The sequence below is a fragment of the Leptopilina heterotoma genome, unplaced genomic scaffold (genome assembly GCF_015476425.1).
Source record: "Leptopilina heterotoma isolate Lh14 unplaced genomic scaffold, ASM1547642v1 Lhet_11, whole genome shotgun sequence".
Classification (NCBI taxonomy): domain Eukaryota; kingdom Metazoa; phylum Arthropoda; class Insecta; order Hymenoptera; family Figitidae; genus Leptopilina; species Leptopilina heterotoma.
The window spans coordinates 3427893-3452718 of NW_025110829.1; the positions used below are offsets into that span (position 1 = coordinate 3427893).

General features: G+C 24.5%; 1 protein-coding gene and 1 long non-coding RNA gene across 4 annotated transcripts in view; one reads left to right on the forward strand and one right to left on the reverse strand.

The window, feature by feature from the left end:
- The window catches only part of LOC122504389, a 29254-nt gene extending 6208 nt beyond the window's left edge, over nt 1–23046 (reverse strand). The window contains exons 1-2 of the long non-coding RNA XR_006301831.1: nt 22923–23046; nt 11179–11320 (exon numbers count right to left, since the gene is read on the reverse strand). This is a non-coding gene — a long non-coding RNA (uncharacterized LOC122504389). The remainder of the gene's footprint in view (nt 1–11178; nt 11321–22922) is intronic.
- LOC122504252 (tubby-related protein 4) overlaps nt 1–24826 on the forward strand; it is a 183742-nt gene that overhangs the window by 136244 nt on the left and 22672 nt on the right. For all 3 annotated transcript variants that reach the window (XM_043615268.1, XM_043615284.1, XM_043615275.1), the window contains exons 4-5: nt 16539–16721; nt 23781–23888. In XM_043615268.1, coding sequence (XP_043471203.1) covers nt 16539–16721; nt 23781–23888 — 291 coding nt within the window. The remainder of the gene's footprint in view (nt 1–16538; nt 16722–23780; nt 23889–24826) is intronic.

A 24826-nucleotide genomic window follows, 5' to 3' on the forward strand; every position in this document is an offset into this window, starting at 1 on the left:
AAGAAAAAAAAATCCAAAATTTGCCCGGAAAAAAGTCAAAAAAAATTTTATTTCATTTTTTCAGGCATAAGCACCCCTTCGATTTTTTTGTAACTATAATATTTGGATTCGTTATCTTCTCCAGAATTTTTTGCAAAAAAAAAATCCCTGGAGACTTTAAAACTAACTATCGTCTCGAGGTGCACAGATATCGATCTCTCGTAAACACGCCTGAGATGTGCACCAAACGTTCTTAAGCGTGAATTTTCGCATTCTAATATTTTTTTGTTAATTTTTAGTAAAAAAGGAAGGTTTAAAAATCAAGTTTTGCAATTATGAATTTGTTTTTAAACTATTTTGAATCTCAAAATGTGTATGTAATATATAAGGGGCAAATTTTCTCAAGTGTACAGTAGGTTGCAAAAATGCCTTCCACAGTATTTAGAACTATGAATGAGTACTTAAAACCACCAAGTAATTATGAAATTTTATAAAAAATTGTAGGGGGAGGGGGTTGAAGATTTTGGATAAGTACAAACAGTGAGTTTTATAAAAAATCGTAGCTTTTCTATAATAAAGAAAAAAATCTGTCCGCGCAAGCGCGGACACATTCTCATCCGCGCTTCGCGCGGGGGCTCGCTTCGCTCGCAAGTTTCAGCGCGCCTCGGGGCGCGCGAATATTGATCGTCGCGCTTCGCGCTCCGGCGATTATTCCACACGTCGCGCTTCGCGCTCAAATGGCTCGCTTCGCTTGCGGCGGTCTGCAATTGTTGTGCATTATTTGTGTTCTTGTTCTTGTTTCCTATTATATGTTTCGTAAAACATTTTTTTTTCTTAAAGTTACTACGACTTTAAGGATAACATTCTCATCACATGTTTTTGTTTGCTGATGATTGCGAGATAAAGTGGATTTAAATGTATATTTTTGGTCTTGATGATTTAAATTGTGAAGTTATTTTTAATTATACTAACTCTTAGTAGAAATATTATTTGCAGAAGCAGATAAAATATTCTTAAAGTATTAGTATCAAGGTTTTTGTGTAGTGTAGACCGGAGCGTAATGGCTAACTTTTCACTCTTTGTTGATTTACACGGACATTTTTGTTTTAATTAAGTGTTTATCTCCTAGAAAAGTTACTCTAGTACCTCAGCTTTCTTTTAAAAAGTCGAACGTCCCTATATTACGCTTACTTTTTTTCTACAATGAACGTACACTTCGTCGGTATCGTAGGTATTGCTCTTTCCCGTGTAGAAATTTGTCGTGGCCTTCCTAGAAATAGACTACAGCTAGATAGCATTTGTCGTGGAAAATTATTCTGAATAAACTGTCCTGGCCCAGAAATGTTAATGTACAGTTTTCCCCTTTATTTTCATCGCTATGAAGACAGTCTAGAATCTGGCTAAAATTTGTCTAGGATACTGAATTGAAAATTCAGTACAAGTTCGTATAGCAGGTTGTCCAAGAATTAGCTGGGCACTGTCTAGGACGCTGACTTAAGAATTTAGTACAAGTTCGTGGAGAAGGTGGCTCTGAGAGTCTACTAAGTTAGCAGACGAAATCAGTTCTTGACGTAGTGCTTGATGAAAAGAAACCAAGAGTCTACAATTGTAACTTATCTTGTTGTGAAGATAAAATCAAATTTATAAATCTAGTGAAAAGTTTTCAGTTTTCCATTTTTGAACAGGGACAGTGTACAAGTTTAAATATATTACAGCGAAAAAAAGATTTATTAGAAAAAGGACATGTGATGTCATCATTAATAGTCTAGATTGTTTTTCATATTATAATGTTCATAATAAGTAATAAAACTTTGGTAATTTTAAGTAAATTTTTTGTGATTGCAACAATATAATATACAATTAATTTTATTATCGGTATACAAGTACGAATCTTTATAGTGAATGTGTTTGTGTTTTAAAGATAAAATCCAATGTAGCAAAATATGTTACAATTAATTTCAAAAATAATTGTAAGAGGAATTGTGATAATAACAAATACTTTTGTATTACTGTTTTGTTTGTTTAAAAGTTAAACAAACAAAAGAATAAAGTTGAAAAATATTGTTCTATTATTTATAAACCTAACAATTATTCCCAGTATGTAGAAACTGCTTATTTTAATATCCAGGAACTGGCTAGGAATGATTTATTTTACTAGACAAGGACTAGACAAAATAACTGTACAAAATCTTGACGTTGCTAGTGTTACATCCCTCGTTCAAGCCTGTCCATTTTTCCCATCTAGTTGCTAGATTGAATCTAGCGCAACTGGACAGTTTCTCATACACTTCCACGGTAAATTCCTACACGGGTTATACATAGCGTGTTGCATTAGCCAACACGCCCTAGGGGTACTTAGGAAATATTTTGTAATTTTTATCAATACAGTAAGTGTGAATCAAAAATCTAAAATTGACCCTCAAAAAATGTTTCAAGCTTAAAACGCGATTTTAGTTTCTTTTTTAAAGTTATTTTAAAAAAATTAGAATAAAAAAATGAAAATTTTGAAAAGTTACTGTCATATGTGAAATACAGATTTTCTACTATATTTCTTACAATAGTTATTGAATAATAAATAATCAACCTTTGTAGAAACTTGCAGTACATCAAGTTGTCTTTGGAGTGAAATCATTTCGATTTACGATTTTTAAATAAATTACAATTATTCATTCCGCCCCTTAGCCATTATGTCCCGTTTTCCCTATATACGTGATTTGTAAATATATATCAAGTGTATGATTAAAAACATGTAAATTTGGATACAGTGAATGTGATATTTACCCATCGTTTTAACAAGCAAAAGTAAAACACCTCCACTAAGCTGAGACAAAAAGTCAAAAATTCGAAAAAAGTTTTTGAAAAAATTAAGTTTTTCAAAAGTTATCGTCGGACAGACAGACAGACAGACGTAATCGACAGACCATGTTTCTTGGATTCAGGGCACCTCAAAACGCAAAGATTTCATAAAATTAGCAAATAGTATATTAAGCAACAAGGTACCGTAAAGGCAGCCTTTAAGTCCCGTGTAACTTACGATATTTTTTATTCCAAAGGCACAAAAGTGGCGATTTAAGATAGCAGACGACAGGGAGTAAAACTCATTCACTTGTTCGACTTCTATGAAAATGGCGGCATTTTTTTTCCATGAGCAAAAATAACGCATGGGACTAGCTGTTTTTTTTTGTCCATGGGAAAAAAAGGTCGCCATTTTCATTCAACCTGAGGTATAAAAAGTCAATTTTTCATCAAATCTAATACCTCCTCATGTGATTAGAATGTAAAAAACCATTTCCAACAAGATAGGACCAAAAATTAAAATGTAAAAAAGGGTCAGACCAGCCAAACTGGGTTAAAAAAATTTCATTGATTTTCTAAAATGTTAAAACTTTTATGAATATATTTTAGTTATAACATTTTAGAAAATCAATAAAACTTTTTTAACCCAGTTAAGCTAGCCTGACCCAAAAACTTAAAAAAAAAAAAATTAATTTTCTATGAAAAAATGTTGTAGAGGAAAGTTGTTTGTATTTGTCTAATCTAAAGTAATATAAAGTTAAAAAAAATGAAATTTGAAAAAATTGAATTTTCAAAATTTTGAAACTACTGTAGTTTGCGTAGTTTTCGACGAAAATTGCTGGCTAACGAACTCGATCTGTATTTTAACACTAACTTTGTGCATGCAAAGTTGCAAGTTGATGCAATAAGTTTTTCAAGAGTTATCGTAGGGACACCATTGTGTCTACAGACAGACACTTTTTTTAGACCATGTTTTTCGGACTCAGGGGACCCCAAAACGTCGAGATTTCATGAAATTAGCGAAAGTCAATTTTCGACCAAAACTAATACTTTCTCATATGATGAGAATGTAAAAAATTGTGACCTATTTATGTTTTTGGTAGGTTTTTTTCTGCTCTTTCAAATAGTGAGAATTTTTTTCAAAAAATTCAAAATTTAACCCTTTTTAAAAAATTAAAAATTTTTTTGTAATTTTTTTTTTAAACTAAACTTCTCGGCTTAATATTTTTTGACATTTTCTAAAGTACATTTTTTTAATTTTTACATTTTTGATGTACGAAGAGATGATTTTTTTTATCTGAATAATTTTTTATTATTTTAATATCAATATCAAGCGTGATACACTAGGGTGGTCCAAAAATACGTTAAGAAAAAAAGTCGGAATTTTTTTGCTCTCACCCCCCCCCCCCCCCAGGATTGAAGTTTGTAGGAAAAAAAAATACCCCTGTTTTTTTTCTTCATAATAAAATAATATTAACCCGTGCCTCAAAGCCTTTCAAATTTCTTATGTATTTCAAATGAGAAAAAAACCACTTTTCGTTAATTTAATATAAAATCTAGAGAAAATTTTTTTTCACTCGGTTAAGGATGCTTTTCTTCTAGAGTGTTTAAGGAATAAAATCCTTTTACATATTTAACATATTTTTTATTTTTTTTTTAGTTTTGAAAAATTCTCAAAAAACGGTAATAATATTATTTTTTATTACTTATTATCATTTTTTCTCATCTATTGTAATTCAATTGGCTTTTATGAATCTATCAAATATTAAATTCATAAAACCATTGTATTACAATCAATGAGAAAAAATTATAATAACGAATAAAAAATAATAAATTACCGTTTTTTGCTTTTTTGAGAATTTTTCAAAAATAAAAAAAAATATAGAAAATAAAAAATTTGTTAAATATGTAAAAGGATTTTATTCCTTAAATACTCTAGAAGAAAAACATCCTTAACCGAGTGAAAAAAAAATTTTCTCTAGATGTTATATTAAATTTACGAAAATAGTACATTGTACAACTAGTGGCGAAAGTGTGATTTTTCGAGAGTGAAGTTTGCTGCTCTCGCTACGCTCGAGCCGCAAACTTCACTCTCGAAAAATCATTCTTTCACCACGAGTTGTGCACTACGTTTTCTCCAACGCCTTGCGAGGAAAGGTTTCTTCGTGAGTTTCGTATAATTTTAATTTAACGTGTGCTTATGTTTAATATAATAAAAGACGAATGTTTTTTGAGTGGGGAAGAAGTTAGATACAAAATAAATCTCGGTCAAAGAACAAGAAAAAAGAATAAATTCATGATTTACTTTCGCCACGCCAAATTTTACTTTCGCCACGCTGAATTTACTTTCGCCACGCCAAATTTTACTTTCGTCACGCTCTTCAGAGCAGTTGAGAAAAGTTCTACTTTCGCCACACTTTTCTACCAAGAAAAGTACTCCTTTCAGAGCAAGTGTTGGAGAAATGTTTTTTTTCTCATTTAAAATACATAAGAAAATTGAGAGGCTTTGAGGCACGGGTTAATATTATTTTATTATGAAGAAAAAAAACAGGGGTATTTTTTTTTCCTATATAAACTTCAATTCTGGGTGGTGAGAGCAAAAAAATTCTGACTTTTAGTTTTTTGGACCACCCTAGTGATACACGCATAAGGTGTTGAATATTTTATTTCAACAATCGTTGCAAACAACTGGAATATATTTTTTTAAAGTAGAATTATATACACATTTGATTTAAAAAAAACTAACACTTTATCTTTATTTTTATAAATATTTATTTGTAAAACGTCAATTTAATCAAAATACTTCATATTGTAAAATATTTCAATTTTTATTAATTAATTAATAATTCAAAAACAAAAAAAACGTAATTTTTTTCGTTCCACATATTGAAATTACACATCATAAACTTTCTTTTGGTACAAGAAAAAAAAGGGGGCTTTTTTGAAAAAAAATCAAAAAAATTTTTAATTTTCAAAAAAAGGGTTAAATTTTGAATTTAGAAAAAAATTCTCACTATTTGAAAGACCAAAAAAAAACCTACCAAAAACATATAGGTCACAATTTTTTTTCTTTATTATAGAAAAGCTACGATTTTTTATAAAACTCACTGTTTATACTTATCCAAAATCTTCAACCCCCTCCCCCCTACAATTTTTTATAAAATTTCATAATTACTTGGTGGTTTTAAGTACTCATTCATAGTTCTAAATACTGCGAAAATATTAGCTTAAGAACGTTTGGTGCACATCTCAGGCGTGTTTACGAGAGATCGATATCTGTGCACCTCGAGACAAAAAATTCGATATTTCGGTTAGTTTTAAAGTCTCCAGGGATTTCTTTTTTGCAAAAAATTCTGGAGAAGATAACGAGTCCAAATATTATAGTTACAAAAAATCGAAGGGGTGCTTATGCCCGAAAAAATGAAATAAAAATTTTTTTGACTTTTTTTCCAGGCAAATTTTAGATTTTTTTTCTTTAATACTGCACTTTAAATTGTTAGATAATCAACTATTATTATCTAAAATATAAACAAAATCTAACTAAATGAATAAAATAAATAGTGAAAATTAACGATCACTCCGAGTCAAGGAAAATAAAAATAAAAGAAATTCAATTCTTTTTACGTTTCGGCAGCACAGCTGTCCTCTTCAGAACTATAATTTATTATAAAACAAAATATTAAAAAAAGATTTTTTACAAGTGATCGTTAATTTTCACTATTTATTAAAATACGACTGAGTGATAGAATCATCTCTACTCCTAAATGGATAAAAGTTATTCGTTTTTAAAAAAAATGTGCTTTGATGTTTAATGCCCGGTAAAATCCACAATTTTAAAAATTTTTTTAAATCTTTTTTTTCTAAAATCTTTTGTCATAAAACACTACCTTCATACCAAGTTTCACAAAAATTAAAAGACCCATGACCAACTTTGATTTTTTTGAGAAAATTTGACCCATATATAAAAGTCTAAAAATTATTAACAATTAAACAATCTGAAGTAAAAATTATTGCTGTTGTTACTAAAAATGATATTTTTATTATAATAAATTGTTACTAAAAATAATAATATTATTATAATAAATAATAATAATAATGATAATTAAATGTAATAAAATTCAAATTATTCTTATACTACTAATACTAATAAAAATAACATATTTAAATTAATAGAAAATTTTATACATGAAATGAAAAAAGAAATATTAAATTAAAAAAAAGAAAATTTTATACATGAAAAAAAAAATGTTTTAACTAAAATAGAATTTTTTTAATTAAAAAAAAAAACATAAATTGAAAAAATTAACGTTAAAGCTTTTAAAAATTGAACAAAAATGAACATAAAACGGAAGCAACGGAGATGGCCGAAGGCCGTCGGAGGCGCTAGTATCATAAAAATTACGAAAGCAATTCTTCCAAAATTCTATTTTTTTTAAGTAAAACTCTTTGTTAAATTATTATTATTTATAAATAATTTTATGAAAGTTTTTCAAGGATTAAATTTAATCATATTTAATGATTATTATTACCTAGTATTTTTATATAAGAATTAGGATTTTCAAAAATTTCAAACTTTAAGCATTTTGAAATTCAATAATATTTAATTTAATTCCTCCTGCAACTGCTCCAAAATCATAAAAATAATGGAATGACTGTGAAGAAATATATAAAAAATTTGTAAATAATAGAATTCTTGTGAAATTATGTTATTATTTATAAAAATAATTAAACGTTTGCGTAGAATTTTAATAAAATTTCTTTAAAAATAATTGAATTCTTTTGGAAAACATTATTAAAATAGTAAATATTGAAAATCATTGAATTGAGGAAAATTTTTTAAAATAATTGAAATTTTGTCAAAAATTTTATTAATATTTTTAAAAATAATTGAATTTGGGAAAAGAGTTTTATTATTTACAAAGATAATTGAAATTTTGACGAGAATTTTTAAAAATATTTTGAACATAATTGAATTTCTGGGAAGAATAAATTTGAGTACTTTTGAAAATAATTGAATTTCTGCAATAATTTGAAAGATATCCAAAATTCAATTTTTTTAGTGTTCTTAACTAAAATTCTTCTATAAATTAATTATTTTTAATAATTTATTAAATTGTATATTAAAAAATTTAACTAATTTCAGCAGAATTTTGATTATTAAAATTTTTCAAAAATCTAAGTTCTTTGAAATTTCTAATTAAATTCATCCAGAATTAAAATTTTCTAAAATTTCAAATTAAAACCTTTTGAAGTTCATCTATTTATGAAAAATTGTAAACGCAACTCTTTTAGAATTCAAGTAATTTTGAAATATTTCAGTAAAATTATTCATTAAATAATTTCTAAGCAATAATTTTATGACAGTTCTTCAAGAATTGAGTTATTTAAAAAGAAATTATTTCACGAAATAGGAAAAATTGAAGGTTTGTATTAGAATTCGTGGAAATTTCATAGTTTATGAGGCAAACAGATAAGACACCAAAATTGAGAATTTTCTTATGAATTTTAAAAATTTGATTTTTTCCAGTACATTCGATAAAATTTCCTGACTTTTCCCTCATTTCCCTGACCAATTCCTACTTTTCCTGACTTTTCCCTGAATTCCTAACCTGTGACAACCCTGTAAAAGTCTATAATCGTAAAAATAAAAGTAGTTAGATATAAATTTTTTCGATTATTTGTTGTTGTGAAAAGAAGTGAAAGAAAGAAAAAAGAAAAATATGGAATCCTTGATAATAATTAATAGCGGGAGAAAAAAAATGTACTCTTAATATCGTGTTTGATGAACGTCTAGGTCACAAGAAGTTATGTACCTGAGATCAATTAACAATGTATTAAGATAGGAAGTACAAGAATATAACGAGAAGTCGATAAAAGGCCTCGCGTGAGGTCGAATAATAATTTCTTTGATAATATGGGAAATAAAATAGGTGTATTATAAAACCTGAAGGAGATATTTTAAAAACTCGACCATTCACGCGGTTTACACATTCGATAATATTTTTATATGGAAGTGCATGTATAGCGTAATGACGTATGAATATATAAGTAGGAAAAAAGCACTGGAAAAAAGCTTCTTCGTCTTAAACAATATATCTCATGAAAGTAGATATTCAAAGGAGAGAAAGAAGGTCAAAAATAAGAGAAATAATAAATAAAACTCTCTTCCATCATAGTATCAAAAAAGAAAAAAAATATATATCCTATATCATTTATATCTTTTACATGCGAAAACTTTCCCTTGTCTTGACTTCAATTTATCTTTATCCCAAATCTTATTAATTAAATGAGAGCAAAAGAAAAAAAAATAAACCAGAAAAACTTATCTAATTTTCCCTCATCTCAATGTCGAACTGAATTTAAATCATCTTTTTCACAAAATTATAAATGTGAACTTTAATTAACAAGAAAGCAATTCAATTTGCAATTCAATTTCTCTTTCCTTTCTTCTAAGTCACGTAAATAAATTAATTAGATTATTTTTATACAAAAAAATAAAATTCTATGAATATAAAAATTATTTTGAAAAAATAACTATAAAGGTTATTTTTTTAAAAACTTTTTAAACATAAAGATTGATTTTTGGAAAATTTATAACTATAAAGATTATTTATCAAAAATTTTTAATTTTTATTTATTTAGGTATTTTAAAAAACGGATTTTATGAAACATATTAAAACAAGTTTTTTAACAACAAATTCACAATTGTCACAAAAATTGACTGTGTAAAATTTAATTATTTACTGATAATTATTAAATTAAAATCCTTTGAAAATCTCTAATGAAATTCTTAAGCAAATTTAATTATTTTCTATTCGATTTCACAAAGTTTCAATTTCATATCTCTTAAAAAGTTAAATTAAAATTTCTTAAAAACCCTAGATCTTTTTAGAATTTTTAATAAAATTACTTAAATTAAAATTACTTTTTTCTGTTTTACTAACCTGTGGCAATCGTGAATCATAAAAAAAATTGTCTTAGGTATAAAAAAAGATTCATAATAATTATAATGGGAGAATGGGAGATGATAAATTTTTCTATAAAATGTTTTCTAATCCTTCTTTTCTAAAGCAAGTCTTTTCTAATAAAATCAATTTAAAAATAAAACAAATTTCTAATAAGTTTTGATTTCTAAAGTATATTTTTTAACAATTTTTTATGTCTAAAAGAAATTTATAAATATAAACTTTTAATTTATAAAATAAATTTCTTTAACAGTGCAAAAATTTTTCTAACATTTATTTTCATTTTGCTTGTCGCTGAAAATTATATAAAATATAAATATTTATTTATATTTATATAAAAAATGTTCTCTACGACTTCCTATTCTTTTCTCTTTGTTATAAAAAAAAGTGAAAACTGTGCTTGAAAATTTTTCATTCTGACAAAATAATTTTGATTGATTACTATAATAAAAAAAAATTACAAGACTTTTTCCAAGTTGCTTGCGAAAGTCAAAAACTGATTTCCATATTTGAAGATTGAATTTTTCATCAGGAATTTTTAAATTCATTGGTAGAAATTTAAATGGATTAGAAAATGAAAATTTTTAAAAAATTCGATGCATGCGAATGAGAAAAGACGATTTCTATAACTTCAAATTAAACTCTGGCTGTATAATTTTATTCAAATAAAGAAAAGAAAATTGAATTTTTTTGCAAAATTTAGATTCATTAGTAGAAATTGAATTTTTTTTAGAAAAAAAGAGGTTAGAAATTGAACTTTATCAAACTATAAATTTTTAGAAATGAAATTTTATGAGAAAATTTTTTTTCAGAAATTAAACTTGATTAGATAGAAAATTGCATTTACATTACGTCATTTAAATGCATTAATTTCCTGCATATTTCACCGTCTTGGTAAAATTTGAAATTTAATTTTCCCACAATATTATAGCGACGAATTCGTGTTTAAAATTGGAAACAAAAACGTTAACTTACTTTCAAAAGTAAATTCATTGGAAGTTTAAGAAAACTGTTTGATATTAAAATATTCACTATATTCGCTTCTAATTTCTTTTTTTAAAACACGTACCTAAATTTTGCAATTCTGAAAATCTGATAAATAATTCACAACTTCTTAATCGAGTATATACGCTATTTGCTCTTTCTCCTCGAGAGTCGATAATGTAAAAATAAATACAAACCAAGTCAAATTTATTTTTAAAAAGTAGAACTTTTCTTTCATTTTTGTCAATTTAAGAAATATGTTTCCACATTGTTACGTATTTCTTCAAAATAATAAATTAATATGCTAGGAATATTAAAAAAAAAGGAAAAAAAAAAGAAAAAAAGGAATTTTGTCAATTTAAGAAATATGTTTCCACATTATTACGTATTTCTTCAAAATAATAAATTAATATGCTAGGAATATTAAAAAAAAAAAGGAATTTTCAAAACTCACCAATTATTCTGCTTGACACAACTTTCCGTCTCCATTTTTATTTTGACCAAAAACAAATGACAATGAGAATTCCTTTTTTTCTTGGTTAAAAAGTCCACATTTCCTGTTACTTTGATCATGTAAGTGCAAGTAGTAACTATATCTAAAACAGAAATAGGACGTGACAGATTCAGTCAAGCAGTATTAACTTGACGTTCTACTTTCTTTTGATATGAACTCTTTTAGAAGTGCTGATAAAGAAGATTTAAAGATATACATCCTAAAAAAGTGACCTTTCACAAAAAAATTGCATTATTGACTTTAAAAGCACTTTTTCCATTAAATTAACCAACTATATTCACACTTGGAAATAAAATAGTTCAACAAGAAAAAATTTTGTCAAAGATTGCAGAAAACTTTTTTTTAATTATAGAATTAAAAAAAATAGTTTTAATTATTCACAATTGAACAATATTCCAATCACAGAAAATAAAATTCCAAATAGTTTTAATTAATATTATATTCAATTAATTTCAAACTATTTTTTTTTATGTTTTTAAACATTTTTCCGATTTTTTTTCATTATTGACTTTAGAAGCATTTTTCCATTATATTAATCACACTTAGAAATAACATTGTTCAAGATGAACAAATTTGAGCAAAAAAAAAAAAAAAGATCTAATATTATATTCAATTATTTTCAAATAATATTTTTAAATTTTTTTAACATTCTTCTTCAAACAAGACAATAAATTTTAAAAATTACAGCAAAATTTTGTATAACATAAAATTTACTTCAAAAACAAAAATTTAATTAATTCTAAAAATTACAACTGTAACTTTTCTAAAATTTAATTATTTTCTAGAATTTTTAACTAAATTTATTGAAAAATTTAACAATAATTGTTTAAAATAAGTATTTAAATAGGTAATAGATATTATTAAATATTACTAGAATAATAAAAATAATAATGAAATAAAATAATAAAATAAATAATAATATTACTAGAAATTTAAAAGGATTTTAAATTTCGAGGTCAGGCCTTCTGAAATTAAAATATTTCTAAAAATTGCTATTGTAATATCTCCAAAATTGAATTATTTTCTAGAATTTTCAACTAAAATTCCACTGTGTGACAGTAAAATGGCACTTTAAATCGGACCTATCCTAACTTGTTCGTGTTGAAAAACTGAAAAAAGTAGTATGTTTGAAATTTCCCAAACACCCCCAAAATTTAATTTTAGGGGCAAGAAACCGTTTTTTGTGTTTTTATGTAGAGAATTATACGTAACTTCCGTAATTTTCAACTGATTTTCAAAATTGTTCTTTTGTTTGAAAGGGGAAAAGCACACCTTTTCAACCGTGTATTGCTCGTTTAGTCAAAATAAAAATTGACAAAACCGCGGTTGAAAATATTTGCGATTTAACGATTTTCATTACATTTTTTCAACTTTAACGAGCTTTTTAGAATAATATTCGAATTTACACATTTTTTTCATGATAATTTCTTAAAAGTATACTTAATTCTGCGTAAAATGAGCATTTTTTGAAAAAAATGTAATACAAATTGAAGGAGATACGTGAATTTTAAGATTTTAAAATTTTTTCGCTAAATTTACAAATATTTCAATTTTGTTGTGGAATTTACATCAGGGCACTTTAAATTTTGTATTCACTAAATTTAATTAATTAACTGAAACGGCATGCATGTCAAACTTGTTTTTGATAGATTTAAATAAAGACAAAATCCGTATTTAGAGGGGGTCCGGTTAAATTTTAACTTTTCTATAATTTATATTGTTTAAGTGTGTCAATGTTTTTCAAACATTATTTAGGATTCAAATCTATTTTATGTTATCAAAATTAATAAAATTGTTCAGTATTGCGAAAAAAGCATATGAAAAGTTCGACAATAAAAAATAATTAAAAAATGTGGTAGAAGTTCAAATTTATATTTTACGAAATTTTAAGGCATTCTTATATAAATTGTCAAATAATTATCTGTTATTCTTTATTTGAAGATTATAGAATAGATTTGAATCCTAAATAATGTTTGAAAAACATTGACACACTTAAACAATATAAATTATAGAAAAGTTAAAATTTAACCGGACCCCCTCTAAATACGGACTCTGTCTTTATTTAAATCTATCAAAAACAAGTTTGACATGCATGCCGTTTCAGTTAATTAATTAAATTTAGTGAATACAAAATTTAAAGTGCCCTGATGTAAATTCCACAACAAAATTGAAATATTTGTAAATTTAGCGAAAAAATTTTAAAATCTTAAAATTCACGTATCTCCTTCAATTTGTATTACATTTTTTTCAAAAAATGCTCATTTTACGCAGAATTAAGTATACTTTTAAGAAATTATCATGAAAAAAATGTGTAAATTCGAATATTATTCTAAAAAGCTCGTTAAAGTTGAAAAAATGTAATGAAAATCGTTAAATCGCAAATATTTTCAACCGCGGTTTTGTCAATTTTTATTTTGACTAAACGAGCAAGACACGGTTGAAAAGGTGTGCTTTTCCCCTTTCAAACAAAAGAACAATTTTGAAAATCGGTTGAAAATTACGGAAGTTACGTATAATTCTCTACATAAAAACACAAAAAACGGTTTTTTGCCCCTAAAATTAAATTTTGGGGGTGTTGGGGGAATTTCTCACACATCATTGTTCATAGTTTTACTAGACCTACGACTTGTACTAGGTCTCTATAAAAGTGCTGGCAACTTTTTTTATTTTGTCACACAGTGTTCTTCTTTAAATTAATTATTTAGATAATTTATTTTTAATTATTATTTTTAATTTTAATATTGTTTTTAATAGTTTTAGGAAAATTCATCAAGAGTTCAAGTATTTTAGAAAAAAGGAGAATATTCATCTAAAATTCAATTACTTGGATTCAATATAATAAAATTTCGATTTTTCAAAAGTTTTTTCAATTTAATAATATATATAACTAAAAAATCAATTAATTTAAAATAAATTTTAACTAATATCTTTCAAAAAATTAAGTTTTTAGAGAATTTTATCAAAATTACTCAAAGAGATTATAAATATTAGAATTTATCTTCAAATTTACTCAAATTCAAATATTCAAAAATTTTATTTTGAAACACTTTTGAAATTGTTTAAAATATTTTTTACTACATATAACTCTTTCAATATTTAATTATTTTATAGAATTTTGAACTAAAATTCTTCTCTAAATTAATTATTTTATTACTTTTTATAAAGTTATTCCAGAACTTAATTATTTATATAAAAAAAAAAAAAAATTTACTTAAGATTCGTCTAAAATTAAATCATTATTAATTCACTATCACAAAATTTTAATTATTCGAAAGTTTTTAAATTTTTTTAACTTTTCTTTAATTTTTTTTTCTACTTTTAAGTTTTTCTTTTTTTAACTTATTAAATATTAATAAAAAAATCCAACTAATTTTTGAAAAGAAATTTAAATGAAAATTTATAAAAAAAACTATGTTCTTTAGAATATTAATTATGTTTCTTCCTTTAAATTAACTGATTATATTCACACTTGAAAATAAAATTAATATTTCCAAAAGAAAAAATTTGTGCAAAAATTTCACAAAAGTATTATTTTTTCAGAAAATATTGAAAAAATAATTTTAATTATGCAATTGTATCGTGAATTTTGAAAAAGGCTGAACTCTGAAAAAGATAAGGGTTATTTTCACTATCAATTTTTATGTGAAAATGACTTTTGCGGTTTTCTTTGTTGAGTCTGGAAACTAAAAAATAGTTTTAATTGTGTATTCACAATTGAATATTCTATTCAGAAAAAAATTCGAAATGGTTTTAATTATACTATTAGAAAAATAGTTTTAATTTTACACTATATTGAACAATATTCAATTTAGAAAAGAATTCCAACTCATTTAATTTTTATTCAAAAGAAAAATGTTGGTCTTCTGATGAATTTCTGAGATGAAAATAAATTCACGTATAAACAAAAGTGACAAAGTGAAATCTCAAAAGTTACGCTGACTGAGGGAAACAAAATATAATTTGCGAGGAACTAAATATAAACTTGTACAATTATAATTTCTCCTCATCTTGTATTATAAAGTTGTATACTTTTGTAAAAAGAGAACCTTCGTTGAACATGAATGAAAAGTTATCTTAGAGCGCTTTTCCACGGTTAAAATGCAGCGATAATATCGACAAAGAAATAAGGATTTATAATTTATATTCTCCCATATACTCGGGGATAGACTATATTTTGTAAGAAGCACGATGAACTTTGTTTGTTTGCATTTAAAAAAAAATTTTTTTTTTTTGAAAGCATTCCTTGTCGTCTGCACCGGAACTTGGAAAATAAAGTACTGCGAGAGAATTTTTTCATATTCTTTAGAGGAAAACTGGAATTGAATATCCTGAAAAACCTCTTTAGAAATCTTGTCTGTCGGAGCTTAATTAATACCTGACGTCTAGGAGAACAAGTTGATCTTGAGAATTATACCCGCGGGAAACTAAATATTATATTGTCAGTCAAAAAATAAATTTCACAACGTATATCCACTTAATTGAATTCGTCAAGTAAATTAATTACTTTTTGTTTTCTTTTATAATTTGACATTTAATTTACTATTAAAGATAACTTCATTCAGATTGTAACATAGTTTTGATATTACAATTAATTTGGACTAATCCACTTAATTTGATTTCCTTGTTAATTTCCATATTTAGATTTAATGATAAATTCTAGTACCATTGAAAACGAATGAATGGAAAATTAAAGGCAGCGTGTAATATCTGACTGTTAATTTATTACAATTTATCATTTTAAAATTATAATTTTCAATTCAGAGATTTTTTCTCCACATTTCTTCCCTCCCACCTTAATCATATTTCGATTTAGTCAAATTTACCCACTAAATTGAATTTCAATGTAAGTGAATTTACCATAATTTCCATTTAACTGAATTTCGATTTAATCAAATTCGAGATTTAGTCAAATTTTCAAAATGAAATTTTAATGCATTTAAGTTTCTCTTAATAATTTAATTTTTACAAAAAATTGAAAACTGAATTTATACACTGAAAAAAATTTATTTGTTTCAGATAAACGATTACTTGTCTATTAACAAATAAATATTTACTTCAATCAAATAATTTCTATTTGAGTCAATTAAATTGTATTTACTTCAAATATTGAAATTATTGGTTTAAATATGATTTATTTGCATCAAGTAAATATAAATTTTTTTTCAGTGCAGTATTGATTAAATAATCAAATTCGAAAATTGAAATTTATATTCCAGCGCAGCGAGTGAAATAAAATATCGATTTTTTTTCTGTTGCGTTAGAATATTGAAATAAATTGGATTTATTTGAATTTGTTGCAGGTGATACTGGTGAAATGGAATGAACCCTATCAAAAATTGGCTTCGTGCGACAGTTCGGGAGTAATTTTTGTATGGATCAAATACGAGGGAAGATGGAGCATTGAATTAATAAATGACAGAAGCACACCTGTCACTCATTTTTCTTGGTCGCATGATGGAAGAATGGCACTTATTTGTTATCGGGTAAATAGTTTCCTTTTCAATTCATATTAAAACTGTTTTTATACTTCACATGTATTTATTTTTTACAAAATTTAAAAAATTATTATTTTGCAATTTGTGCCCATATTTTTATTATTACCAAATAACAATTTTAACTGCCAATAGGCCTCGGATCGACATCAAAGCGTAAAAAAACTGTAGTGGATTAAAAATACAAAAAAAAATCGAAAAAGTGATTTATTTTATTTAGAGTTGTAATAAAAATTTTATTTTCTATTTTCCTGACTTTTCTTTGATTCTTAGAGAAATTTTTATCAGTTTCCAATATCCTAATAATAACTTCAAACCTAATTTTTGTAAAATTCAATTTTTTCCAAATAAGTTTTTGATATTAAAAAAAAATATACAGTGCCGCTCAATAACTTTTGCCCACCCTACAGCGATTGAGAACTGTACAAAAAGTTTTGTATTTTGTTTATTATTAAAGATAAAAAGCTCAAAAAGGTCTCTTTTTAAAGCTCTTTTCCTGAGCTTTAACACTGTATAAAATAAAAATTAAAAAAATTAATTTGTTAATGTTTAAAAAATGTTATTGCAACATAAAATTTTTCGTTTTTTTTTTTTGTTTTTTTTAAAGTGATACAGTTTGTTAGGAAATGGTCGCATTTTAATCCCACATATATTTTCTGAAAGCTAGTTTTATCACCTTTAAAATGCATTTTTTAAAAATTTTATACGATAATTTTTAAGAAAAATATGATTTTTTGTTTAAAAAAATAGCCATTTTTTTCAATTGTCGATAACTCAAAAACGGTTACTTTAGGAAAAAATTTTTAAGAACATAAATTATTCCTTTTTATATGCAGAATTAGAAAAAAAATATTAAAAATTTTTTTTTCAAAAAAATTTTTTTGACTTTTTTTGAAAAAAAATGTTTTTTTCAATTGTCGATAACTCAAAACCGGTTACTTTAGGAAAAAAATTTTTAAGAACATAAATTGTTCCTTTTTATGTGCAAAATTAGAAAAAAAATATTAAAAATTTTTTTGAAAAAAAATTTTTTTGACTTTTTTTGAAAAAATTTTTTTTTTTCATTTTTTATTTATTTTTTATTTATTTTTTATTTATTTCTATATGAAACGTGAAAGTGTTGACAATTGTTTTCAGGCACTTGTTTTATTTTATATAATTGAAGTTCGTTAATAATGTTATTTATTTTTTAAAAAATCACGTTTAAAATTGTTATAGAAAATTAAATTATTTTTATTTTTACTTTGCATGTATAAAAAATATTTTCTTCTGAAATACAATTAAATATACGTATTTTCAAATATATAGAGAAAGACTTCCGATATTTATGACAATTGTCACAAGACTGACATTATGATGACAATCGTCGAAGTAATTAAGAACCTTTAATCCGTTTACAAACAATATAATAAATAAGTATTATATCAAAAGTTATTTAAATGATTGGTGAGTTAAAATTATTGAAAAAAATTAAATAAATACGATGAAAAATTTTCTTGCTTGTTGTAATGAATGTAAAAAGCGCGTTTCTACAATTAAAACTAAAAAATATAAAAAATGAAAAAAAAAATTTTTTCAAAAAAAAAGTCAAAAAAATTTTTTTTCAAAAAAATTTTTAATATTTTTTTTCTAATTCTGCACATAAAAAGGAACAATTTATGTTCTTAAAAATTTTTTTCCTAAAGTAACCGTTTTTGAGTTATCGACAATTGAAAAAAAAAAATTTTTTCAAAAAAAGTCAAAAAAATTTTTTTGAAAAAAAAATTTTTAATATTTTTTTTCTAATTCTGCATATAAAAAGGAATAATTTATGTTCTTAAAAATTTTTTCCTAAAGTAACCGTTTTTGAGTTATCAACAATTGAAAAAAATGGCTATTTTTTTAAACAAAAAATCATATTTTTCTTAAAAATTATCGTATAAAATTTTTAAAAAATGCATTTTAAAGGTGATAAAACTAGCTTTCAGAAAATATATGTGGGATTAAAATGCGACCATTTCCTAACAAACTGTATCACTTTAAAAAAAACAAAAAAAACGAAAAATTTTATGTTGCAATAACATATTTTAAACATTAACAAATTAATTTTTTTAATTTTTATTTTATACAGTGTTAAAGCTCAGGAAAAGAGCTTCAAAAAGAGACCTTTTTGAGCTTTTTATCTTTAATAATAAATAAAATACAAAACTTTTTGTACAGCTCTCAATCGCTGTAGGGTGGGCAAAAGTTATTGAGCGGCACTGTACTTCCTAATTTTAAAAATTAAGATAAAATTTCATATAACAAAAAAAACTATTTCAGTAACAAAAATTTGATTAGTTTTAAAAACTGGAACTGTAATTCTTATTTTGAAATGCAATTATTTAGTAAAATTTTCAGCTACATTTATTCTAAAATTTAATCATTTTTCCAAACAAGCATTTAAATATTATTATTAAATAGGCATATCAATATTGTGGTTTTCAATATCTTGAAAATTTTAAACCTTCTGCTACCTATTTAATTTTTTCTAAAAGTTGCTACTATAACTTCTCTAAAATCCAATTACTTTCAAGAATTTTTAATTAAAATCTCTTCGCTAATTACGAAATTTTGATTATTCCAAAGTTTTTAAATTAAATAATATACCAATATTAAAAAATTCTATTTTAAAAGAAAAAATTTGAATTAAAATTCTTCAAAAAATTAAGTTCTTTGGAATTTTGAATTAAAATTACTTAAAATTTAAATTTTCAAAAATTTTAATTGAAAACCTTTGGTAATTTAATTATTTAAATTATTTTTTACTATAATTGTTTTAACATTCAATTATTTTCTAGAATTTTGAACTAAAATTCTCCTTCGAAATAAATAATTCTATTTTCATAAAGTTATTCGAGAATTCAAATATTAAAAAAAAACTTAAAAAATTGAAATTTTTCTAACATTAAGTTCTTCAGAGTTTTCAAAACTTTAAATTGGTCTAAAATTCAATAGTTTTTAATTCATTATTACAAAATTTCGATAATTCGACAGTTTTTTATTTAAATAATATATATTCAAAAATGTTTTTAATTAAAATTTTTCAAAAAACTAAGTTCTTTAGAACTTTTAATTAATAATACCTACTCAAAAATCAAAATTTGAAACCTTTTAAAAGTTAATTAAATGACCTTTTGAAATATAAATCTGAAATTTTTTACTACAACTCTTCCAATAATCATTTATTTTCTAGAATTATTAACTAAAACTCTTCTCTAAATCAATTATATTTAATAATTTTCTTAATGTTATTCGAGAGCTTAATTAATATTTACATAAATATTCAGTTTTTTAATAAGAATTGTAAATTGTAACTCTTCGTAATTTTTAAAAAATTTTAAGTTGAAAAAATTCTAAGGACAGTTTAAGGTTTTCAGTATTTTCAAAAGACACCAAAAATCATAATTTTTCTCCCATTTCTAGAAATTGGATATTTTTTCAACCACTTTGAATAAAATTTACAAACTTTTATGATTTTTCTAACATGTGGCACTGTAAAAAAAATTGTCAAATCAGACAAAAGGGGTTTTGAATCTGAGCCGTTTTTAAATATTAAAATGAACTGAGTAAAGATTTAGTATTGTGGCTACTGTTTTCACATACCCACACTTACACATACATAAAAATTAAAAACAATTTGTTTATTTATTTATGAAATTTAATATTTTTTGTTAAATTTAAATTGATTCTATAAATATATAATATATATATATATATATATATATATATATATATATATATATATATATATATATATGCATATAAATATATAACATAGTTCATAAACAAATACACAACACACACACATACAAATTAATGTATACACATTAGGTTTTATGTTTGTTGTTTATAATAAATTAATATTTTTTGTGATTTTTGTATTCTGGACGGGATATTCTAAACTTTTCTAAGTTTCTTACTTTTAACAGTTTTGTACACTTTTTCGCTTTCAGGTAAATACCTGAGACCCTTTTTTTTATTACCTTGTTGTTCAACTCGTTGCACGTTGAGACTTGCAAACTTTTTGGGCTCTGTACGTAGGTAGTACAGGGTGAGTCACATTTTTACCTCTACAAGTCCCTTTTCTCAATTGCATAGATTAGTCAGAACCTTTTGCGCTTCCGTCCAGAGCACAAGCATAATTCTCGAAACAAATTCTCAAAATAAAAGTAATTTTTTAGTTTAATCGAGTTTCAGCTATTTATTTATTTTTGCACCTTTAATCACCAAAGTATAATTATCCAAAATTAATTTTAACTTAATCCCAATGTTGTAATTTGACAATTTTATTTTTTACCGTGAGGACAAAAGTCTATTTTATGAGCTAAAGAGTTGCAAAAAACTATAATCGAAATAAGTTGCACTTTATACCAAAAATTGGTGTTTTATTACCACATGTGAAAGAAAATAAAAAAAAGTCGCATTTTATCAAAATAAGTCATAAAAAATCGCATTTTTTAAAAATAGTCGAAAAATCGAATAACCCAGTAAACGAAAACTAATTGAAATGAATTAAAAAGAATTCACAAAGAGCTTTCGTGAATCCCGCTTTGTGACAAATACGAATTGGAGCTATGTTGCAATTTTCCTGAATTCGTGAAACTGTATTGAACTTCCGAACCTTCTATCCGTACCAATTCACTGGACAAGTTTTGAGCCTTTAATTTTTTTCAATTCGTTAGCACGAATTTAATGCATTCCTTGGCCATTTCTTTCGAATGCGAATTCGTTTGGACAAATTGGTACATATTGAATTAAATTCAATTGAATATACAAAGAGCTTGAGTGAATCCCGCTTTGTGACAAATACGAATTGGAGCCTACCAAAAATGTTAATTCGTTTCAATTCATTTGAATTAGTTTTTTTTTACTGGGAAGTCTTAGATACTATCCGAAGCTTGTTACTGTATAATATTTTAAACCACTTTAACAAAAATAATTACAAAAAAAAATTCAGCCTTGTAAAATTTATCGAATCGAATTTTTTTTGTAACTAACTATTATTTAATTTAACTAGAAAACAAACACGAAGTTAGGTTTTAAATGAAATTGATGATGAGAAAGAGAAACTTGTTGGTTCTTGTATTCGAAACAAGAGTTGAATTCCGAAACGAATAAAACTTTTAAACTGCTCAGATATCCGAATAGCAAGAAAATTGATTGTCTTCCTTTCTGGAATTTGGACTTTGTCCAGCATTTGAAATTGACACTACTTAGATATGCGCGAACCATTTGGTTTTTGTTATTCTTCTTTTTTTCTTCTTCTTATTCTCATTCTTCGACAATTTCAAAATTTATTGAAACTTATACGACATTTGTCACATTTGAAATTCAGTTATCGAAGTTATTTATATAAAAATCAAAATTCTATCTCCTTAAATAAGAGATTTTTCGAATTTGATTATTGAATCAAATTCAAATTAGATATTCTTTAACAATTTTTTTAAAATAAAATATTTTAATTGGAAAAATTTTCCAATTTGATTGGAATTTATCAATTGAGGGAAAAAAGGAGACTTTTTGAAGTAATCTGATATGTTCATTAAATGAAGAACCCCCGGCATTATTGTCAGTAGAGAATGATTCTCAAAAGGCTCCTCGAAATTGACATTTTCAAGTGCCTGAAACTTAATATCGAATTACACATTGCCAGTACTCTTGCATTTTTCAAGTGTGGACTCGAGGTACACTTTAGAATTCAGAGTCCTATCTGTTTTTATTCTTTCATTCTCGAATTCTTTTCAAATCAACCAAATTCTTTACATATATTCGAAAAATACTTCGAATAGTTGATTATTTTTTATTAACCCTATTCACTATGACGATCCATAAATAATTTATTTGAAAAAGAGAAAAATTAATTTTGAAAAACTATTTTGTTTCAGTGGTGAAATTTTTCTCATTATTTCTAATTTATCTGACTCTCGTTTAATTTAACATTCAAACTAAAGTTTCTTTTTGTTCCTTTTGTGTTTCACATTATATTGCAAAAGTGTTTTTCAAATTAAATTATCCCTCGCAATTAATTAGAAAGCTTGTCTGTTACACAAAAGCGTGTTAAATTAGATTTCACGAGAAGAAATTTTTTCCAATTCAAAGTAAATAAAAACAGAAAATTAAGTAAACGAAAATAAATGTAAATTGTTCAGGTAATAAAGTAATTATAAATACCTAAATGTTTGCAAAGTAAATCCAATTCACCTTAATTTTTCCGTTGCGTGGCATTTTTCCATTTTTTTAAAAGTAAAATCCCATTTCAACAACTATAGTATTGAAAGAATAATTACAGATTTTCCTGTAAAGAAAACAGAAAAGCAATTAATTTAAACTGTACAACATATAACATGGAATTTATTTACCACAAAGTAATAAAATAAACCTGACAAATAAAAGAAAGTTTTTAAGAGTATCTGAGAAAAGAAGAAGAACAAGAAGAAAAAGAAACATTTAAAAGTCTAGCAGTTAAAGAGAAATGCTCTTTCTGTTTTACGAGCTGGTGCCACATTCACGTCTGATTATAAACTCTTCTACTACTTAAAGTTGGAAAAAAAGCTTTTTGCTTTGACGTTTTCAAAGTTTTTTCAAGCGTTCGAAAGTTTTTCATGCTTCGCTATGATTTCTTTTTTATCTTTACATATATTCCACTTGAAAAATTAATTTTTTAATTAAATACACGAAAAACCAAGTTATCAGACTTGAGTATAAAGAGCAAAAAAGACCAGAAATTACAGAAAAGTAAATTCAAGAATCTCGACAATTTTTAAATATTATTTAAGAATTATTAATTTTATATATTTAAATATTATTAATATCATACATAAAATATTGTTCATATTTCATATTATTAAAATATTAATCGAAACCATAAAATATCAAAACATATTGACAAAATTATATAATATTCAAGAGTTTTAAAAAATAGAATTCAGATTTCTGTAAATAAAACATCAACTTACAGTTTTTGAAACTTTAAAAACTTTTCTCCATTTTTTCCAGATAAAAAAAATATGTTCATATTTTTTTTTTCAGGACGGGTTTGTTTTGGTGGGAAGCGTCGCTGGTCAAAGGTACTGGTCATCAATGCTAAATGACAAAGCGATTATAACTTGCGGAATTTGGACACCTGATGATCAACAGGTAAAATTCATCTGAAAGCAGAATAACAAATTAATCATTAATATTCTTAACACACATAGTAGTTTAATAAATAATGATTCTCACTTTTATGTATTAAACAATTTTTATATCCATATTTTTTCCCTCTGATAACATGAATTCTATTCCCTGTTCAACTTTTGTCATTTTTATAAAATTTATAATTTCTGTTATATTTAAATATATTATTTAACATTTATTAATTTCGTTATTATTATTATACGCCCGCGAAACGCGGTATTTAATTTATTCTTATTATGCAAATTTAAAATATTTTATTTATCAACGTTAATTTTTGTATGATTTCAGATTCAAAATTTTTTAAAAATTTACTTATTAACTAATTAATTATTATTATTAATATATTTTCAAATATATGAATAATATTCCTTGAAACAATTCAATTATTTCCATAAATATTCATAAAATTTGTTTATTAGAATTTAATTATTTTCAATTCATTTTTAATTGAATTTCTCGACAGAATTTAATTATTTTCAAAATTTTTAATGAAATTCTTTGAAACAATTCAATAGTTTCCAAAAATTTTAATGAAATTCGTCTCTAAAATTGAATTATTTTTATAGGTTATAAAACTCTTGGGTAGAATTCAATTATTTTTTATAAAATTCAATAAAACTTCTTTTGATAAAATTCAATTAATTTTGCAAATTTTAATAAAATTCATCGCAAGAATTCAATTATTGGCATAATTATTAAAATTCTTCAAAAGAATTCAATAATTTTCAAAAAGATAAAATTCTTTAGAAGAATTCAATTAATTTCAGTAAAGAATTTTAATAAAATTCCTTGAAAGAATTTAATTATGTATTTTCAAATGTTTTTCATAAATTTCTTCAAAACAATTCATTTTTATCAAAACTTTTAATACAATTCTGTGCAATAATTAAATTATTTTA